General features: G+C 37.9%; 1 protein-coding gene across 2 annotated transcripts; it reads right to left on the bottom strand.

The window, feature by feature from the left end:
• Positions 1-7,847: 7,847 nt before the first annotated feature.
• Positions 7,848-15,384, bottom strand: LOC110746618 (monooxygenase 2-like). Of its 2 annotated transcripts, XM_088254166.1 has the most exons (7): positions 13,505-13,661; positions 13,156-13,384; positions 12,875-13,013; positions 9,381-9,443; positions 9,098-9,275; positions 8,748-8,976; positions 7,848-8,532 (listed from the first exon to the last, which is right to left on the bottom strand). In XM_088254166.1, the coding sequence occupies exons 1-7, from the start codon at positions 13,526-13,528 to the stop codon at positions 8,120-8,122; spliced, it is 1,275 nt and encodes a 424-aa protein (XP_088110292.1). In that variant the 5' UTR covers positions 13,529-13,661; the 3' UTR covers positions 7,848-8,119. The 2 variants fall into 2 exon arrangements, with proteins under 2 accessions (XP_088110292.1, XP_088110293.1); XM_088254167.1 differs by lacking the exons at positions 7,848-8,532; positions 8,748-8,976; positions 9,098-9,275; positions 9,381-9,443 and adding exons at positions 11,040-11,721; positions 13,789-13,851; positions 15,070-15,384 and having other exon boundaries at positions 12,777-13,013; positions 13,482-13,683.
• Between the last annotated feature and the right edge of the window lie 1,489 nt (positions 15,385-16,873).

The raw sequence follows: 16,873 nt of genomic DNA, 5'->3' as shown, positions 1-16,873 counted from the left end.
ATGAAGCCATCGATGTAGAAAGTAAAGATGACGATTTACCAAAACAGCCACCGTGTTAACTCTTAGTTAAACATGACCAACTATTCTTAATCAGCGTCGTGTAATTTTATTGGAATCCACATCGGAAGATTAGTAATAAGCGCCATATTAAAGCCATGTACCACGACGGTAAAGATAAATTTATTGACGTATTACCCTCAATGTACTACGACGGTATTTATAAAACTACTGCCGTATAGAGTAGTAGCGAACCACGACACTAGAAGAGATGTCTAAAGGCAAAAATATCCACGTCGTATTTTTACTATATCAAGATGTATTAAGTTTGTACACCATGACAGTCCATATAAGTTTGTACTAACCACATAGGTTTATTCACTTATAGAGTCGTATAATATAATTTTACCACGTCATTAAGTGAAAAGTATCGTCGTATTTATTCAATTTATACGACTGCCCTTATTTGTAAACCGTCGTCTTAATTTTGTATTGATTTTTAAGATTTTTTTTTTTTTGAATTTTGGTAGCCTACGACGGTAGATCAACAAAATGACAAGAATTGATAAAAACCACGACGGTTTATATAGAAAACCGTCGTAACAGAGAAATGAAAATGAGATCCTAAGAGATACGAAATTTTGTTCCTCATCATAATCGAACCACCAATATGAGAAAGACAATATTTTAGACATTGGTGGCGTATGTGTCTTTGAGATACACAAAGGCACATACACACCAAAATCCAAACTATTTGCCTCTAAACCAAACCCAGACCTTTAGAGATGTGAGAGAGAGCCAAGGCCTGAACTGACGACTGCAAGCTTTGAGAAAGACAATTTTTTGAAAGTTAATGATGTGTGTGTTTTTCTGTCTTTGAGATACACCAAAACATATACATCGTTAACATCCAAATTATTGCCTCCAGAGAGGTGAGAGATAGCCAAGGCCTGAAGTGAGGACGGCAGGCAAGAGTCTAAACTAAAAATTTGGCCTCCAAAGGCCAGAAGAATGCGACTTTATTTCAAGTTGGAACCCTAAGTGAAAATTAAAAGTGAAAAAACACAAAAAGCCCCAATTTAAACCAATTATCTTTACTAACCACAAAGGTCCCATTATAATTAGCGTCGTCTAATATTAAAAAATCCAAGGCGCTTATTTTTTATTAAGCGCCATATTAACTTAATATACCACGACATCAAAAGTAATAGCGTCGGGTTGTTTCTACTAACCACTTCGGTTTCTTTAGTTATAGCGTCGTTAATATTAATTTCCCACGTCGTTAAGTGAAAAATAATGTCATCTATTTTTTTTAATATGACTGTCCTTTTGGAATACCGTCATCTTAAATTTGTATAGCTTTTTTAGATTTAATTTCTGGATTTTGGTAGCCTATGACGGTAGATCAACAAAATGACTAGTATGGAGTAAAACCACGACGGTTTATATAGAAAACCGTCGTATGCGATATAATGTTAGGCTTTTTTACTAAATGAAATCGTTATAGAAATGCAAATGAGATCCCAAGAGATATGAAATCTTACCAGTGGGAGCTATGTTCCTCATCACAATCGAACCACCAACATGAGAAAGACAATATTGTGGAAGTAGATGATGTGTGTGTCATCAATATTTTGGACCTTTAGAGAGGTTGAGACACACACACACACACACACACATCAAGGGCTTGTGCCAAGGGCTTGTGCAACTTGAGTTAGAGTTGGAACCCTAATAGAAAAGTAAAAGTGAAGAAAAGCCCCAATTTATCTTTACATCCAGGTGTTTATTCGTAAAGAGAGCGGTGTTATTCAAACTAACCATGGCGGTTTATTCATAAATAGCGCCGTATTAACTTATATACCACATCGACCAAAATACTCCTTTGTCGTGTAAAATTGTAAATAACCACGGCGGTTTATTTTAAACAAGTGACGTATTAACTTAAAATACCACATCAGCATAAGTAAACTTTTGTCGTGTGAAATTGTAAATAACCATGTCGGTTTTTTAATACTAGAAGTCGTTTGACTTTATTATCAACCACGTCGGTTTATTTTAAACAAGCGATGTATTAACTAATAATATCAGTCAACAAAAGTAAACTTTTGTCGTGTTAAACTGTAAATAAACACGTCGGTTTCGGAATTCTAAAAGTCATTTGACTTTATTATTAACCACGTCGGTTTCTAATATTTTTGCATTGTTTTAAAGACATACTAGAGGGGTTTTATGAAAACCGTAGTGTTATGGAACTTTGCGATTGTATGTAAACTTTTTCATCACCTAACCTAAATTTTTACATTCTCTCTAACTGATAAAATATTTCAGTTTTCTCTCAGTTCCCAAAAGCGGCATGTCTAAATCTCGTCATCTTCCTCTCCTTCTCTTCTTCATCTTGAAATCTTCAAAGTTTACGTTGGAAGCAAACTTTCTTTGCACACCAAAGGTTTTTTCTCACACTTTTTTTTTTGGTCAAAATCATTTCAAGTTTTTTTTTTTTTTTTTTTTTTTTTTTTTTTTTTTTTTGTGTCAAAGGTTTTTCTAATTTTGATACCATGAAAGAAAGAGTCTAGAAACAAGGCTCCATTTTCAAAATGATGACATCTATCATTGGTTTGAATAATTTCAGTAGTCTCTCACTCTCATGTTGTGTGAAGACGATGGTTATGTCTTGTTTATGTCGTTTTAATTAACACACCACAACGGTAATTAACTCCGTGCTATTGCAAATAGCACGACGGTAGTTAATCACCGTTGTGGTGTGATAATTAATATGACGTAAACAAGATCAAATCGTCGTCTTATTACGAGTAAATACATAAACAATCAAGGGGGAGAGAGATCTGAGGTTTTTTTTTTTCTATATTCACTCTTAATAAGACGACTTTTTTTCCTTGTTTACGTCGTTTTATTAATCACTGTCATGCTAAAAGAAATAGCACGACAGTTGTATTTTTCTACCAACGTTTGAAATCTAATATTACGTAGTGCTTTTTAATTAACCTTCGTTTTTTTTCACTTGCAAGTTTTATTCCTCTCTAAACGTGGTTTCTAAATCTCAAAGTAAGGAGGCTCAAATATCAAAAGGTCAAAACAAGGACCTTGCAGTTTCAAAGGCTCAAATGAATGAAGACAAAGCAGTTCAAAGGAAACTCTAGAAGAAGATGAGATTTACTTCAACTTTCGAGAAAGACCCCAGCTCAACGACATTTGATGAGGAGCCAAAATCAACTTGTGGTATCAACACAATGAGGCGTGTTGTGAAGAGGAAAATCCAAAAGATTAAACCTGTAATTGAGTACAATAAAAGCGGCAGACCACATGGCAAGGTTGCTGTTGAGATGCAATCCTACATTGGTGTTTTGGAATGCACTAGAGTCCCTCTTGTGGACAAGAAATGGACTCAATTGTCCAAGGATATAAAGGAGCAGATTTGGGAAGCTGTTGAAATGGCTTAGGTTGTTGGGCAAGGGGGTAAGAAGATGGTGCTATCGTCTGCCGCCAAAAAATGGAAGGATTTCAAGTATTCCTTAACAAGGCAGTTTATTCTTCCATTCACAAATGACAAGGACAAGTTAAAAGAAACCCCTCAACTACATAACTTCATAGAGAAATCGGAATGGGATGCCTTTGTAGCTTCAAGGATATCCCCAGAATTTGGGCCTGTGCATTCTGAGCAGTCACAGAGAAGGGAAAAATGCGAGTACAACCATAGGTTGTCTTAAAAAGGGTATGTTGGTTTGGAGGACCAATTAGAAGAAACCATGCTCGGTGAAGAAGTTGATCGTTCTCTGTTTTGGAGGAAGGCCAGAGAAGATAAATAGGGAAACATCCCTCCGCCACCGCAGCCCGCTAGCCCAGCCACCAGAAAATCGCAAAATCCGCCCAGTTTTTACCCAAAATTTCCATCGTTCGTTCCGACAATTTCGGGCACCATTTTGGAGTTTTGAAGCTCGATTTACAACTTAAAGTTTGGCAGGTTTTCATCTCGTGCTTCTGGCAAGTTCCGGTCACTTTTTGGCCATGGTCCCAAAACAAAAGTTGCTCCACTGGTTGTCCTGATCACGTAGGTATAGGTATTGATGGATGTTTCGAGAATATTCCGGTCGCTGAAATTTCTCATGAAACCCATACGCTGCCGGTGCATGGCCCTGTTTGGGTGACCCATTTGGTCCTAAAATAATCCCCATGTCATCTTGAGCACGACGGTATGCACGGATTTGAATTTGGTTATCGTTTGACAGTCGATCGGATTTACGCATATTAGGCATTATTCACGTTCGATATGTTCGGACCGTTGGATCGACTCCATTTCAAAATATGTTGATCCGGATACCTCTAGGATCATATAGGAATTTGCGGATCGAGAATCGGAGTCCTGGATGCTTCAATTCAATGATTCAAAGTTTACGTTAAGCGATAATCATGCGATCGTGTGATCGCGAGCAATCCGACCGTTCGATTCGGACCAAACTTACAGGACATTTATAATAAACCTTATTGAACCCATAGGAACTTTAGGATTGGAAATTGGAGGTCATGGGCCCCGCGGGCCTGGTTGACCAAATTTGGAAAGTTTGACCACTCGGTTAACCGAGCATCTTCCGAGGTTATTACACCATTCGAAACACGTAGTTAGACCTTAGAAACTTCCCATCCGTCATACACACACTTGAATTCCAAAAAATTAGGAATTTATTTTAAAGTTCTCGTTTGAAGCACTTTATTTTAATCTGGTCCTCGTGTCTTTAAATAGGTACTCCAACCCAGCGTACGCAGCAGGCGGGACCCTCACAGGGTCAAGCAGTGTGGGACTATCTGTGAGTGGACTTTGGTTTTAGACTATAATCATTATTTTCAAGGATGGGAAAAATATGCATAATGATTTCTTTATTATTGTAAATGAAGTAAATGAAGTATATTCGTATATTTTTATGAAAGTAAATGAAGTATATTCATATATTTGCGAATTGTGATTATTTTGGAATGGATATGTGCTATTTTTGAGAATGAATATTTATTCTTGGATATGTGTTGGGTATATGGGGTTGTTGGAAAGAATTTATGAAATGTGGATTGGGTATATGGGTACTAAGTTATGATTTAGTACGGCTTTTCACCCTCAAACCAATGGACAGTCGGAAAGGATGCTTCAAACCTTGGAGGATATGTTGAGATCTTATGTGTTGCAGCTTAAGGATGGTTGGGATGCTCATCTTGCCTTGGTGGAGTTTGCGTATAATAATAGTTATCTGGAAATTACAATTTTGCCCCTGGAGATTTTGGTCACTTTTTAATCCGGAAAGATTTTGGGGAAATGAATGGCACCATGACGTAGATCGTGTCGAGATGAGTTCGTAGACACGTACTGAGCTCAAATCGGAGTGGTAACGAAAAAGTTACAATCAAAAGAAGCTTAGTGGTGAAACCGTAAATAATTCGAAAAAGGGTTTTTTAAATCTGAAATTCCTTTCTCTCTCTCTCTCTCTCTCTCTCTCTCTCTCTCTCTCTCTCTCTCTCTCTCTCTCTCTTTCTCCCCCTCCCGTTCGCGCGACACCCCGCCTCTAAAAAAACAGCCACTGATTGCTTTTTGCAGCCTCTCGGCCACCTACGGCCACCACCTGAGCTGGGACCTGTCCCAAAACGACCGGCCAACTCTCCTCTCTCCATCTCACCCCTTTGCTGCCGTTGGAAAATACCAAAAAGCTGCCGGTTTTAACCCATAATTTTCGTCGCTCGTTCCGGCGATTTTGGCCACCAATTTCTTCGATTTGGGTATGCTTTTTCATCCTCTCAATGTGTTCTAGCTGATGGTTGGGTTGAATAAGATCGATTTCTACATTTTGTAACTCAATTTATCGCTTAAAGTTTGGCAAGTTTTCGGCTCATGTTGCCGGCAAGTTCCAGTCACTTTTTGGCCATGGTCCAAGAACAAAAGTTGCTCCACTCATTGTCCTAGTCGTGTAGGTATAGGTCTTGACAGGTGATTTGGAGATTTTTCGATCACCGGAATTTCTCTAGACACCCACACCCTGCCGGCGCGTGTGGGGGCCCGTGGGCACTATTTGGGCGGCCCATTTGGTCCTAAAATGATCCCCATGTCGTCCTGAGCACGACAGTATGCTTGGATTTAAATTTGTTTATGATTTGATTGTCGATCGGATTATGCATATTAGGTGTTTTCCGAGTTCAATATGTTCGGACCATTGGATCGACTCCATTTCCATATATATTGATCTAGGCTTCTCTAGGATCGTGTAGGAATTCGTAGATCGTGAATCGGAGTCCCGGATGCTTCGATTCAATAACTTAAAGTTTGCGTAAAACGATAACCATCCGATCGTGCGATTGCGAGTGATCCGACCGTTCAATTCGGACCAAACTTGCAGGACATGGGTAATAAACCTTGTTGAACCTATAGGAACTTTCGGATCGAAAATCGAAGGTCGTGGGCCTAGCAGGCCCGGTTGACCAAATTTGGGAAGTTTGACCACTCGGTTGACCGAGCTTCTTCCAAGGCTATTCTGTCATCCAGAACACGTAATTGTACCTTAGGACGTCTCGTTCATCGTGCACACACTCGAATCCCAGGAAACTAGGATTTTTATTTGAAGTTCTCGTTCGAAGCCTCTTGTTTTAATCTCACCCTCGTATTTTTAAATAGGCACTCTGGCTACGAGTACGCAGCAGGCCGGACCCTCTCAGGATCATGATGATTTCTTGGATTATTGAGTTAGAATATATTTAATTGTTGAAAATATATATTTTATGAATATATTGGAAGTATATTTGGATTTTGATTATGTTGAATTGATAAATACTATTCTTGAGAATTTCTATCTATATTCGAATATGCATGGGGTGCATGGGTTTGGTTGGAAAGAGGTTATGGAATAGGAGTGGTTGTGATGTTGGTTAGTTTGAAGTGCTATAAGCACTACTCTATGTACCTCCCTGGATTTGGAAAGTATGGATTGGAAATTGGGAACTATGAATATGTGGATAGGTTGGAACCCGGGCACTCTTGACGATACTCCCACTATTTGTTTTGCAAATTAAATCAATTTCATAAAACTCTTTTATTTGAGATTTGAGAATATGCACTACTACTAACGGAAAGCCTTTGCATTTCCTTAAGTTTAGATAAATAGTCATCTATAGGCTTATGGATGATTATGGACTTGATTTCGATCTAACATCTAGCCAAGATGTCATATCTAAGGCCTTTGGAAGGAGGTTGATTTTATTATGTGTCAACTACTTAAAACATTCATTGTGTGTTGGACCCATGAATAATACAAGTAATCTTGACTTGATTATTCCTTCTCTTAATCTTCATTCTTCCCTATAACTATTTGAGAATAGAAAACTTGAGATAGAGAACTTAAAGCCCAATGGACTTTAAGGGAATTACATTTGAGATTAAGAGAGAGGAGAGGGATGCAAGCCCCTGTTTAATTTACAAACCAATAAATCAAACCTATTTCATTCATCTAATGAATAATCGGCCAATCACATTGTGTCATGTATTTGTGTTCATATGTCCATAATCATCTCTTTGATTATTTAATCTCATTAGATAATTAACTTAGAATCTAATTCTACAATTTGTTATTGGATAATATGGGCTTAATTTCAATGAAACATTTATTTCAAACAAATAAACAATTTTCACAAAAAGATGAAAACACTTTGTCATTTAGTGAAATGCTGCAAAAACCGCAATTAATTAAAGTTTTGGGCAACCTTCAGAGCCCTTGTGATATGCAGCTCTGCTCTTGAGATCAACCTTTCGGGGAAGAATCATCATGTTTGTAATATTCTAAAAAATAGTACACCCTGAGCACAAAGTTACCTCTTGTATCCTGTCTGGTAAAAGACCCGTTCTTACTTATAAATTCCTGTTTCTCTTTCGATCCTTGGGAAACTGGGGAGGAGGGCATCAATAATTTCTTTCCCCAAAGGAGGGAACTTAGTTTATATTGATTCTTGTCCGCAGTGAAATACACTATAAATTAAGTTTTCCACAATCATAACTTGTAAATTTAATGATTTTAGGGAAAAGGAACCTGTAAAATATGGCATCCCTCAAGAACTTCATACCCCATCTAGACCCTGCCTATTATACCCATCCTGATAAATATGACCCTGCGATCAACAAAGCGACGCGCCACCTTCTTTCTTCCCCATATTTTCCAATTGTAACTGCCATCTCTTGTGGCACCAATCGTCCATTTTGTATAAAGGACTTCCCTATGTGTCTGCCTAAAACCACTGCATCTTCTAATGCTGAGCAACCTCCTTGGGCTAAATCAGGTGTCATGGGGTGCATGGCATCGCCAGCCACCGTGATGTTTTGGTTGTTTAAGTTCCCAAATACTACATGCCAGGGATAACTGAACATTAGTGGAGCCCATGTCAATGTCGAAAGATTCGAGTGCTGCACAACATCTAGGTATATAGGAGGAAGGTCCTTGGCATAATTCTCAATCACTTCTCTTTTTATAACTTCGGGTTCATCTGCCATATCTGCCCCTACAATGATAGAAAATGTAGCATACAATTTATAAAACTTATTATAAGAGAATCAAATTTTTTGTTACACATAATTTTCTGCAGTCTGCTTAGTAGTGTTGACGTTTTGGCTTTATTCGCATAATGCAACAAGTAAAACAAAGGGCATATTTTTTTGGACAAAATTAATTAGTTGTCACTAAGTAAAACAAAGGGCGTGGTCTGATGTTTTGAACCTTTAGCTGGAGAGGTGCAAGTAAAAAACCAATAGATCTCTTTGTCAGTGAGGAGAACAAAACCAGCCCTTCTTCCTAGTCCTATATATTGTTGCACGTTGTTGTCCAGTCCCTGGCCTTGAGGAAACACAGCCAAGCCACGAACCGCTGATCGACCTGAATAGACCGGTTCAGCAAGTCCTAACCAGCGTGCCACCACTGAGTGCATCCCATCACAGCCTATCAGAACCTATAGCCGATAACAATCCAATTAGAAGGAAAAAAAAAAAAAAAAAAAGGAATAGAGAAGTTAAAGTCCATTCCTTCAAAATGGAAATACTTATAAACAGGGCATGTTAGTTTATGTTTACCTTTGCTTTGATGACAGTCCCATCTGCCATGTGAATAATGGAAATGGATGAACCTTCATGTTCTTGGGTCTCAATAGCAGTGAGCTTGGAAGAGAAACGGATTGAATTAATCGGCAATTGATCTGCCAAAGCATTGAGTAAGGCTTTCCGGTGTACTGATCTTGGTCCAACTAGATCACTGCTTAATTTCATGTAAAAGATTACTACATTAAAACCAATGATGGATCTGCATTCCTAATATATTCCACCAGGTGTACAAAGTGAACAAAAAAACAAGACCTACCCATTGGAGGCGACGAAAGAAATGTCTTGGATTTCTCCAGTATCCAGGTTGGTTACATATCTCCTGATGATATAAGCACCAAATATAAATACATCAAAAAGTTGAATCTCTATCTTTGTCTATACAATATATGCAGAATAATGTTAAAGTTGAAGACGACAGTATTAAACAATATAGGAACAATATCACATCATACATTGGAAAGAAGTATAAAATGTAAAACTTGTAGTCAACATATAGGAAACCAAATCATTTAGAATTAGGGCGCCGAAAAACAAATAAGAAAAATTTCTTTGCGTCACGAAATTCCCGTAAACAGCATATTATACCACAATTCTGTCAATAAACACATAAGAATGATGGCACATACGAATGCATGTATATGTGGGAGCAATTATTCTAAGAAAAATGTATACGTTGGTCTCCAGGCTTAAGGCAAGAAAGGAGATCACGTCTTGATACTTATAATGAAGGTGCCTTTGAACACAAAAAGGAAAGGGAAAAAGGGAATAGATCTTTACTCTTGATGACCTTTTCTTGATTTCTCAAGAATGAACACCTTTGTTGGAAAGGCCTTTTGTTTCTCTTCATTTTGACTCCTTCACCTTAAGGCTCCAAGATTGGAGTCCTCTACCTCACCAAACCAAATGCTCCTAGAGATGAAGAGAAGGCAATCAAGAAGTATGGATGCTAGACTACTTCTTGATTGGACCAATTTCTTGTTTATGGAAGATGAGATACAAAGATGATCACTCATCAACCAAAGTAGGAAACCAAAAACCCTAGCTAGGTTTTCTCCAACACTTAGCTTGTATAGGACAGCACAAAAGGCAATTGGTTGGGTATTTGGGGCTCCATTTGGTCCATGGGTCATGTCATCTTATGCCACTTATCCTTAGGGCCAAATAGCCTTTTGGGCTATTTTGTCATTTTCCTTTTAAATCATATTTAAAAGCCCAATCCAATATTTCTATATGTCAATATCAATTCTATAATTAATCTCTTAATTATAATTTAACTATTAATTTATAATTATAGTCTTACTTAATTGACCCGATCGAACTATTTGACTTTGGTCAATTGCTCCGGTCAACATGTTGACTTTTGACCGTTGACTTTGACATTTGATTATCAACCATTGACTTGTGTCTCCTCATTTCATTTCTCCTCATTTGTACCTCTAATTACATTCTTTGGGTGTGCAGATTCGTAGATTCCCTTTAGCAAGGTAATGGGTTGACTCAACTCCTCAGAAATGATATACGAATTAAATTCCACAATTTAATTCTTCCTATTAATAAAGGTTAATTTAAACCTTTTAGGACATCCACAAACCATGGTTGTTGCCTAGTTGTAAGTCACGGTTATACGAACTAAATGAGACGTTGTGAAAGAACCTATTCAAATTGGAATGACCATGCAATTGAATCCTTCTCTTATGTCAATACTCCTTATGCACATTATTAGATAATGGAATCCGATTGTCAATATCCTAATGTTAATCATTCCTTTTATATGATTACCCTGGTAAGATTTGAAGACTTCTTCTTTCAAGTCTTATCCACTACTCGGCATAGACATTTGACCAATCATATCTTAGAGTATTCTCTCTCCTTTACTGAGAGTAGAGATTCCTTGTTGTACATTCATTTGCTTCCATGACTCCTTTACTGAGAGTAGCTCTCATATCCACTTGTGTATTCCTTGGACTATGGTTGTTCTACATATTAAAATATAATATAGGATGATTTAATGTATAAAACATTAATACAGATAATCATTTCACTTTCATAGCCCTTGTGATATGCAGATTCTGCTCTTGACATTAGCCTTTAAGAGAAGAATCATCATGTTTGTAATATTCTACTAAATAGTATACCCTGAGCACAAAGTTACCTTTTGTAGCCTGTCTGGTAAAAGACCCGTTCTTACTTATAAATTCCTGTTTCTCTTTCGATCCTTGGGAAACTGAGGAGGAGGGCATCAATAATTTCTTTCCCCAGAGGAGGGAACTTAGTTTATATATTGATTCTTGTCCGCAGTGAAATGCACTAGAAATCAAGTTTTCCACAATCATAACTTGTAAATTTAATAATTTTAGGGTAAAGGAACCTGTAAAATAAGGCATCCCTCAAGAACTTCATACCCCATCCAGACCTTGCCTGCCGCACCCATCCTGATAAATATGACCCTGCAATCAACAAAGCGACACGCCACCTTCTTTCTTCCACGTATTTTCCAATTGCAACCGCCATCTCTTTTGGCACTAGTCGTCCATTTTGTATAAAGGACTTCCCAATGTGTCTGCCTAAAACCACTGCATCTTCTAATGCTGAGCAACCTCTGTTGGAAAAATGGCTCACATTAAGTGTGCAAGTGAAGGAGGAAGCGACCGGTCGCTGGGTATTTGCGACCGTTCGTTTTGAGCAGATTCGAAGTCTTTAGAAAAATCGACGAGCGACCGGTCGCCAGCTCCTTGCGACCGGTCGCATGAAGAAAATCTGAAATGCTGAAGACTCTGTGTAAAGCGACCGGTCGCCCAGTGCTTGCGACCGGTCGCCCAGAGGTGCTGTTTCTGTTTGTTCCTCGAGTTTCCAACTCTATTTTCAATGGCTATCGCCTCCCACCGATTTCCAAGGACCCTAGGGGTCACTTCTGAGTTAAATGAAGGTTGGCAATCAGTTGGGAGGTTTGAGGGAGCATTGAAGGATGTTTGTTGACTTGCTTCAAGGAGTACCTACCCTATGGCTCTAGATAGGGTGGCTGAAGTTGCAGCTATCAATGCCTAGCCTTTGGTATGCCCAAGTTGTGGTCCATGTTAGGTAACCAAGGGCAGAACGTGGGAGGAAAGAAGGAGTCTCTTCTGAAGTCCAAAGGCTTGTGTATTAAAGGGAAGAGGAAGCAAGACAGCAATTGTGTGGTTAATCTCAAAGTTGTCAAGTAGCTGGAAGCTATTGTGTTCAAAGGGAGGTTATCTCACCAAGGGAGGAAGAGAGAGAAGGCAATCAGTTCAAGAGAAAGCTGAGTTGAGTCTTGAGTAGTCTAGACACCAAAGGGAGGGAAACACCAAGAGTTGTGAGTGTGTTCACAAGTGTATCAAAGTGTTGAGCAAGGGGTGAGAGAGAAAAGAGAGCTTGGGAGAGAATAGAGTTCAAAGGGGGTTTCTTTGTAAACCAAAGTTGTAACTTATTCTTTCATTAGTGAATTTCTCAAGAGGATCACCAAGAGGATGTAGGCAATTGCTGAACCTCTAAAATACTCGTGTCACTTTGTGCTTGGTTGGTTTCTTAAGTGTGTGTGTGTGTGATTCATCCATCCTTGTGTGTGTCACAAAGTCCATCAACAACAAGATCATTAGGGGAGTGAGTGAAAGTGTTTGTCCACTTTCACAACAACCTCCTTGTCCTAAATCAGGTGTCATGGGGTGCATGGCATCGCCAGCCACCGTGATGTTTTGCTTGCTTAAGATCCCAAATACTACATGCCATGGATACCTGAACATTAGTGGAGCCCATGTCAATGTCGAAAGATCTGAGTGCTGCACAACGTCTAGGTATATAGGAGGAAGGTCCTTGGCATAATTCTCAATCACTTCTCTTTTTATAACTTCGGGTTCATCTGCCATATCTGCCCCTACAATGATAGAAAATGTAGCATACAATTTACAAAACTTTATTCGCATAATGCAACAAGTAGAACAAAGGGCAGATTTTTTTAGACAAAATTAATTAGTTGTCACTAAGTAAAACAAAGGGCATGCTCTGATGTTTTGAACCTTTAGCTGGAGAGGTGTAAGTAAAAAACCAATAGATCTCTTTGTCAGTGAGGGGAACAAAACCAGCCCTTCTTCCTTGTCCTATATATGATTGCGCGTTGTTGTCCAGTCCATGGCCGTGAGGAAACACAGCCAAGCCACGAACCGCTGATCGACCTGAATAGACTGGTTCGGTAAGTCCTAACCAGCATGCCACCACTGAGTGCATCCCATCACAGCCTATCAGAACCTATAGCCGATAACAATCCAATTAGAAGAAAAAAAAAAAAAAAAACAAGAATAGAGAAGTTAAAGTCCATTCCATCAAAATGGAAATACTTATAAACAAGGCATTTTGGTTTATGTTTACCTTTGCTTTTGATGACAGTCCCATCTACCATGTGAATAATGGAAATGGATGAACCTTCATGTTCTTGGGTCTCAATAGCATTGAGCTTGGAAGAGAAACGGATTGAATTAATCGGCAATTGATCTGCCAAAGCATTGAGTAAGGCTTTCCGGTGTACTGATCTTGGTCCAACTAGATCACTGCTTAATTTCATGTAAAAGATTACTACATTGAAACCAATGATGGATCTGCATTCCTAATATATTCCACCAGGTGTACAAAGTGAACAAAAAAACAAGACCTACCCATTGGAGGCGACAAAAGAAACGCCTTGGATTTCTCCAGTATCCAGGTTGGTTACATATCCCCTGATGATATAAGCACCAAATATAAATACATCAAAAAGTTGAATCTCTATCTGTATCTATACTATATATGCAGACGATAGTATTAAACAATATAGGAACAATATCACATCATACAATGGAAAGAAGTACAAAATGTAAAACTTGTAGTCAACATATAGGAAACCAAACCATTTAGAATTAGGACCATGAAAAATAAATTAGAAAAATTCCTTTGCGTCACGAAATTCCCGTAAACAGAGTGTGAACTTCATATTATACCAAAATTCTGTCAATAAACACATAAGAATGATGGCACATACGAATGCATGTATATGTGGGAGCAATTTTTCTAAGAAAAAAGGTTACGGGGGAAATCAAAAATTAGCTACAAATTTAGAGGATTTCAACAGTTTACCTATTCATTATACAATATATATATATATATATATATGGGGGCGGATCCGTGGCACCATATTTTTTACACAAGTTTTGACACAATTTTTGAGCCATTAGATTACTCCACTTTTAATGGTTGAGATTAAATCTGACATGGGAAATAGTTTTAATATTTTAAATAAACAATCATTAATTTTATTTTCTCTCTCATAAAAATAAAATAAAATTATTTTCTCTCTCCTCCCTTTTTTCTTGGAAACGTAATCTCTCTTCTTGGTAATTTAATCTCTCTCTCTCTCTCTCTCTCTCTCTCTCTCTCTCTCTCTCTCTCTCTCTCTCTCTCTCTCTCTCTCTCCATATAGGTACAATTCATCCAGCATATTAGTTCCTAGAAAGTTTTGAGAACATGATAATTAAGCATATCCGCTCGCCTGATCAATCCTGGACAATGGGAGGTTGTGCTTGGTAGACAGTTGCTTAAGAGATTTTGGTATCGACTGTTGGAGGTTTTCAATTATATGTTGTAATTGTTTGAGGCTATTCTAGTGAATTACTGTAGCATATTGAAATTGTCTGATATGAGATGCTCCGCTCCAATTATTGTTTGGCTGGGAAAAACAGATTCTTGAAAGATTTGGAAGAAGCTCAGAGAGTAGCTCGGACTATCCCTCCCAATATTATAAAATCCATGCATAACTATATATATATAGTGTTCATAAGACTAAGGGCTATATTTGACATTTTATACTGTTCTTAATTGTCTAGATAATTAGATAGAAAAAAAAAAACACAGAAAAAAAAGTTTATCAATGAGAGAGAAAGATCGAAGGCCAAAAGCATTACTTTTTGGTTGGGGCATAAAGGTGAGCGAGGTTTTGAGAAACGCCCAAGGCATCAAGGGCAACCCAAGCGTTGGGGAAAAGTACTAAAGCTGCGCCCGTGGCTCTGAGGCCTTCCGATCTCTCCAACACCAACGCTTCAACTCCAGCTCTCTTCAGCGCCACTGCAGTCGCCAACCCTGCAATCCCTGCCCCAACTATAACCACATCCTCCATTTCTCTCTCTGTTTCTCTCTCTGTCTGGGAGAAGCAGAAGCAGAAGCACTCAGCTTTATAAGAAATGGAGTGCTCAACTTTGGTGGGCGCCTCGCAATGGTTGAATGAAGATGCCAAATAAAATAGTAAGACGTTGGCAGAGGCAAATTTGATATTCTCCACTACTAGCCCCACGCATGTGCCAACCCAATTGGTTTTATTTTTTATTTTTTATTTATTTTTAGAATTAAAAAATAGGTAGTTATATTCCATAAAAGTAGGAACTCTTATCTGATTTTGTTTTTAATTTTAATAATATGAAAAAATGAGAATTTACCATATTATCCTCATTTAATTAATAATTTCAATTCTTAATGTTTGAATTAACCAAGGGTATTTTTTGGTATTTTGAATGTTTCACCATTCTCTGCCTTTTGCTTTATATATACTAGCCTCTCTGCACACGCTTCCGCGCCTGCGAGAGGCTTTTTTTAAAAAAATTTAAATTTATTTTAGAATTAAAAAAGATAATGGGTAGTTGTGTTCCACAAAAATAGGATCCATTATCTTATTTTTATTTTTATTTTTATTTTTTTAAATATGAAAAAGTGTGAATTTACCATATTATCCTCATTTAATTAATAATTTCAATTCTTAATGTTTGTATTAACCAAGGGCATTTTCTGGTATTTTGAATGTTTCACCATTCTCTGCCTTTTGCTTTATATATATAGATAGATGAATTTTATAATTTAGATTGGAATCAACCACCGAAAAACTATTTTTTATTCAAATGAGAGCCATTGGATCCCAATGGAAATTGCAGCAACGGCTGATGCGAGAGTGGGGCCCACTGGCATAAAAAAACAAGCGAGCAATAAAAACAAAAAATAAAATTAAAAGCAGATTACAGATGAGAAGAACGCTCAAGGCAATCGACCAGTCGTGGAGTAGATTCGTCGCTTGTGATGCCGCGAAAGCTCTTGGAGCAGAGCAGGTGCGCCTAGAGAGGAAGGTTAGATATCTCTCTTTCTTCTTATGCTGCCATCAAAATCGGTGTGAAAAAATCCTATCCTCTGTCTAGAAGAGGAGACTGGGTCTTACAAAATACGCCCCAAAATTTCTATAATTTTTTATTTATAAAAAATCCTTCCGTATCCTTGGCCATATCGCAGGCGTATGGACGGTGTATAATCGGATACTAGTATCCGTGTTACATAGGTCATATTGTTCCGTACATATTGGAACATCCCTTTCGTATTTTATATTGGATTATGATGGATTATGGATATTTCTGGTTTATGAATTTTGTCGCAAAGGGTTCCTAAGTTTAACGAAATTATCACCTTTCGTCCTTAATGTTTTCTTGTGACATTAATGGTGTTTAAGGTTACTCTCTATACGCCAGTGGGTATTTACCTTAGTAGTTGAGGTCTTTGTTTGCAAACCTCATGGCATCAATTCAAATCCCCTTGTGGGTGCCCTCTCTCCTTAAAATAGAATTCCCCCTCCCCTTAGAATAGATTATCGATCAAATAAAAAATAAAAATAAAAGTTACCTTCTATACATCAAATTGGTCTCTACTGTTAGCTTTCGTCAAATTTTCTATTAG

Source organism: Prunus avium, chromosome 6, assembly GCF_965620075.1.
Source record: "Prunus avium chromosome 6, drPruAviu1.hap1.1, whole genome shotgun sequence".
Taxonomy (NCBI): domain Eukaryota; kingdom Viridiplantae; phylum Streptophyta; class Magnoliopsida; order Rosales; family Rosaceae; genus Prunus; species Prunus avium.
Note: the sequence above shows the minus strand (reverse complement) of the source record. Positions and strands in the feature narration are given on the sequence as shown.

What these genes read in the sequence shown, in the direction of transcription:
- LOC110746618 (XM_088254166.1), bottom strand. Translation starts at nt 13,528, where the DNA reads ATGGGACTGTCATCAAAAGCAAAG. An exon ending in TTACACCTCTCCAGCTAAAG is followed by an intron (nt 13,014 to 13,155) that starts GTTCAAAACATC and finishes CTATCATTGTAG; the next exon opens with GGGCAGATATGGCAGATGAA. An exon ending in TCTTTCGTCGCCTCCAATGG is followed by an intron (nt 9,276 to 9,380) that starts GTAGGTCTTGTT and finishes GAAATTAAGCAG; the next exon opens with TGATCTAGTTGGACCAAGAT.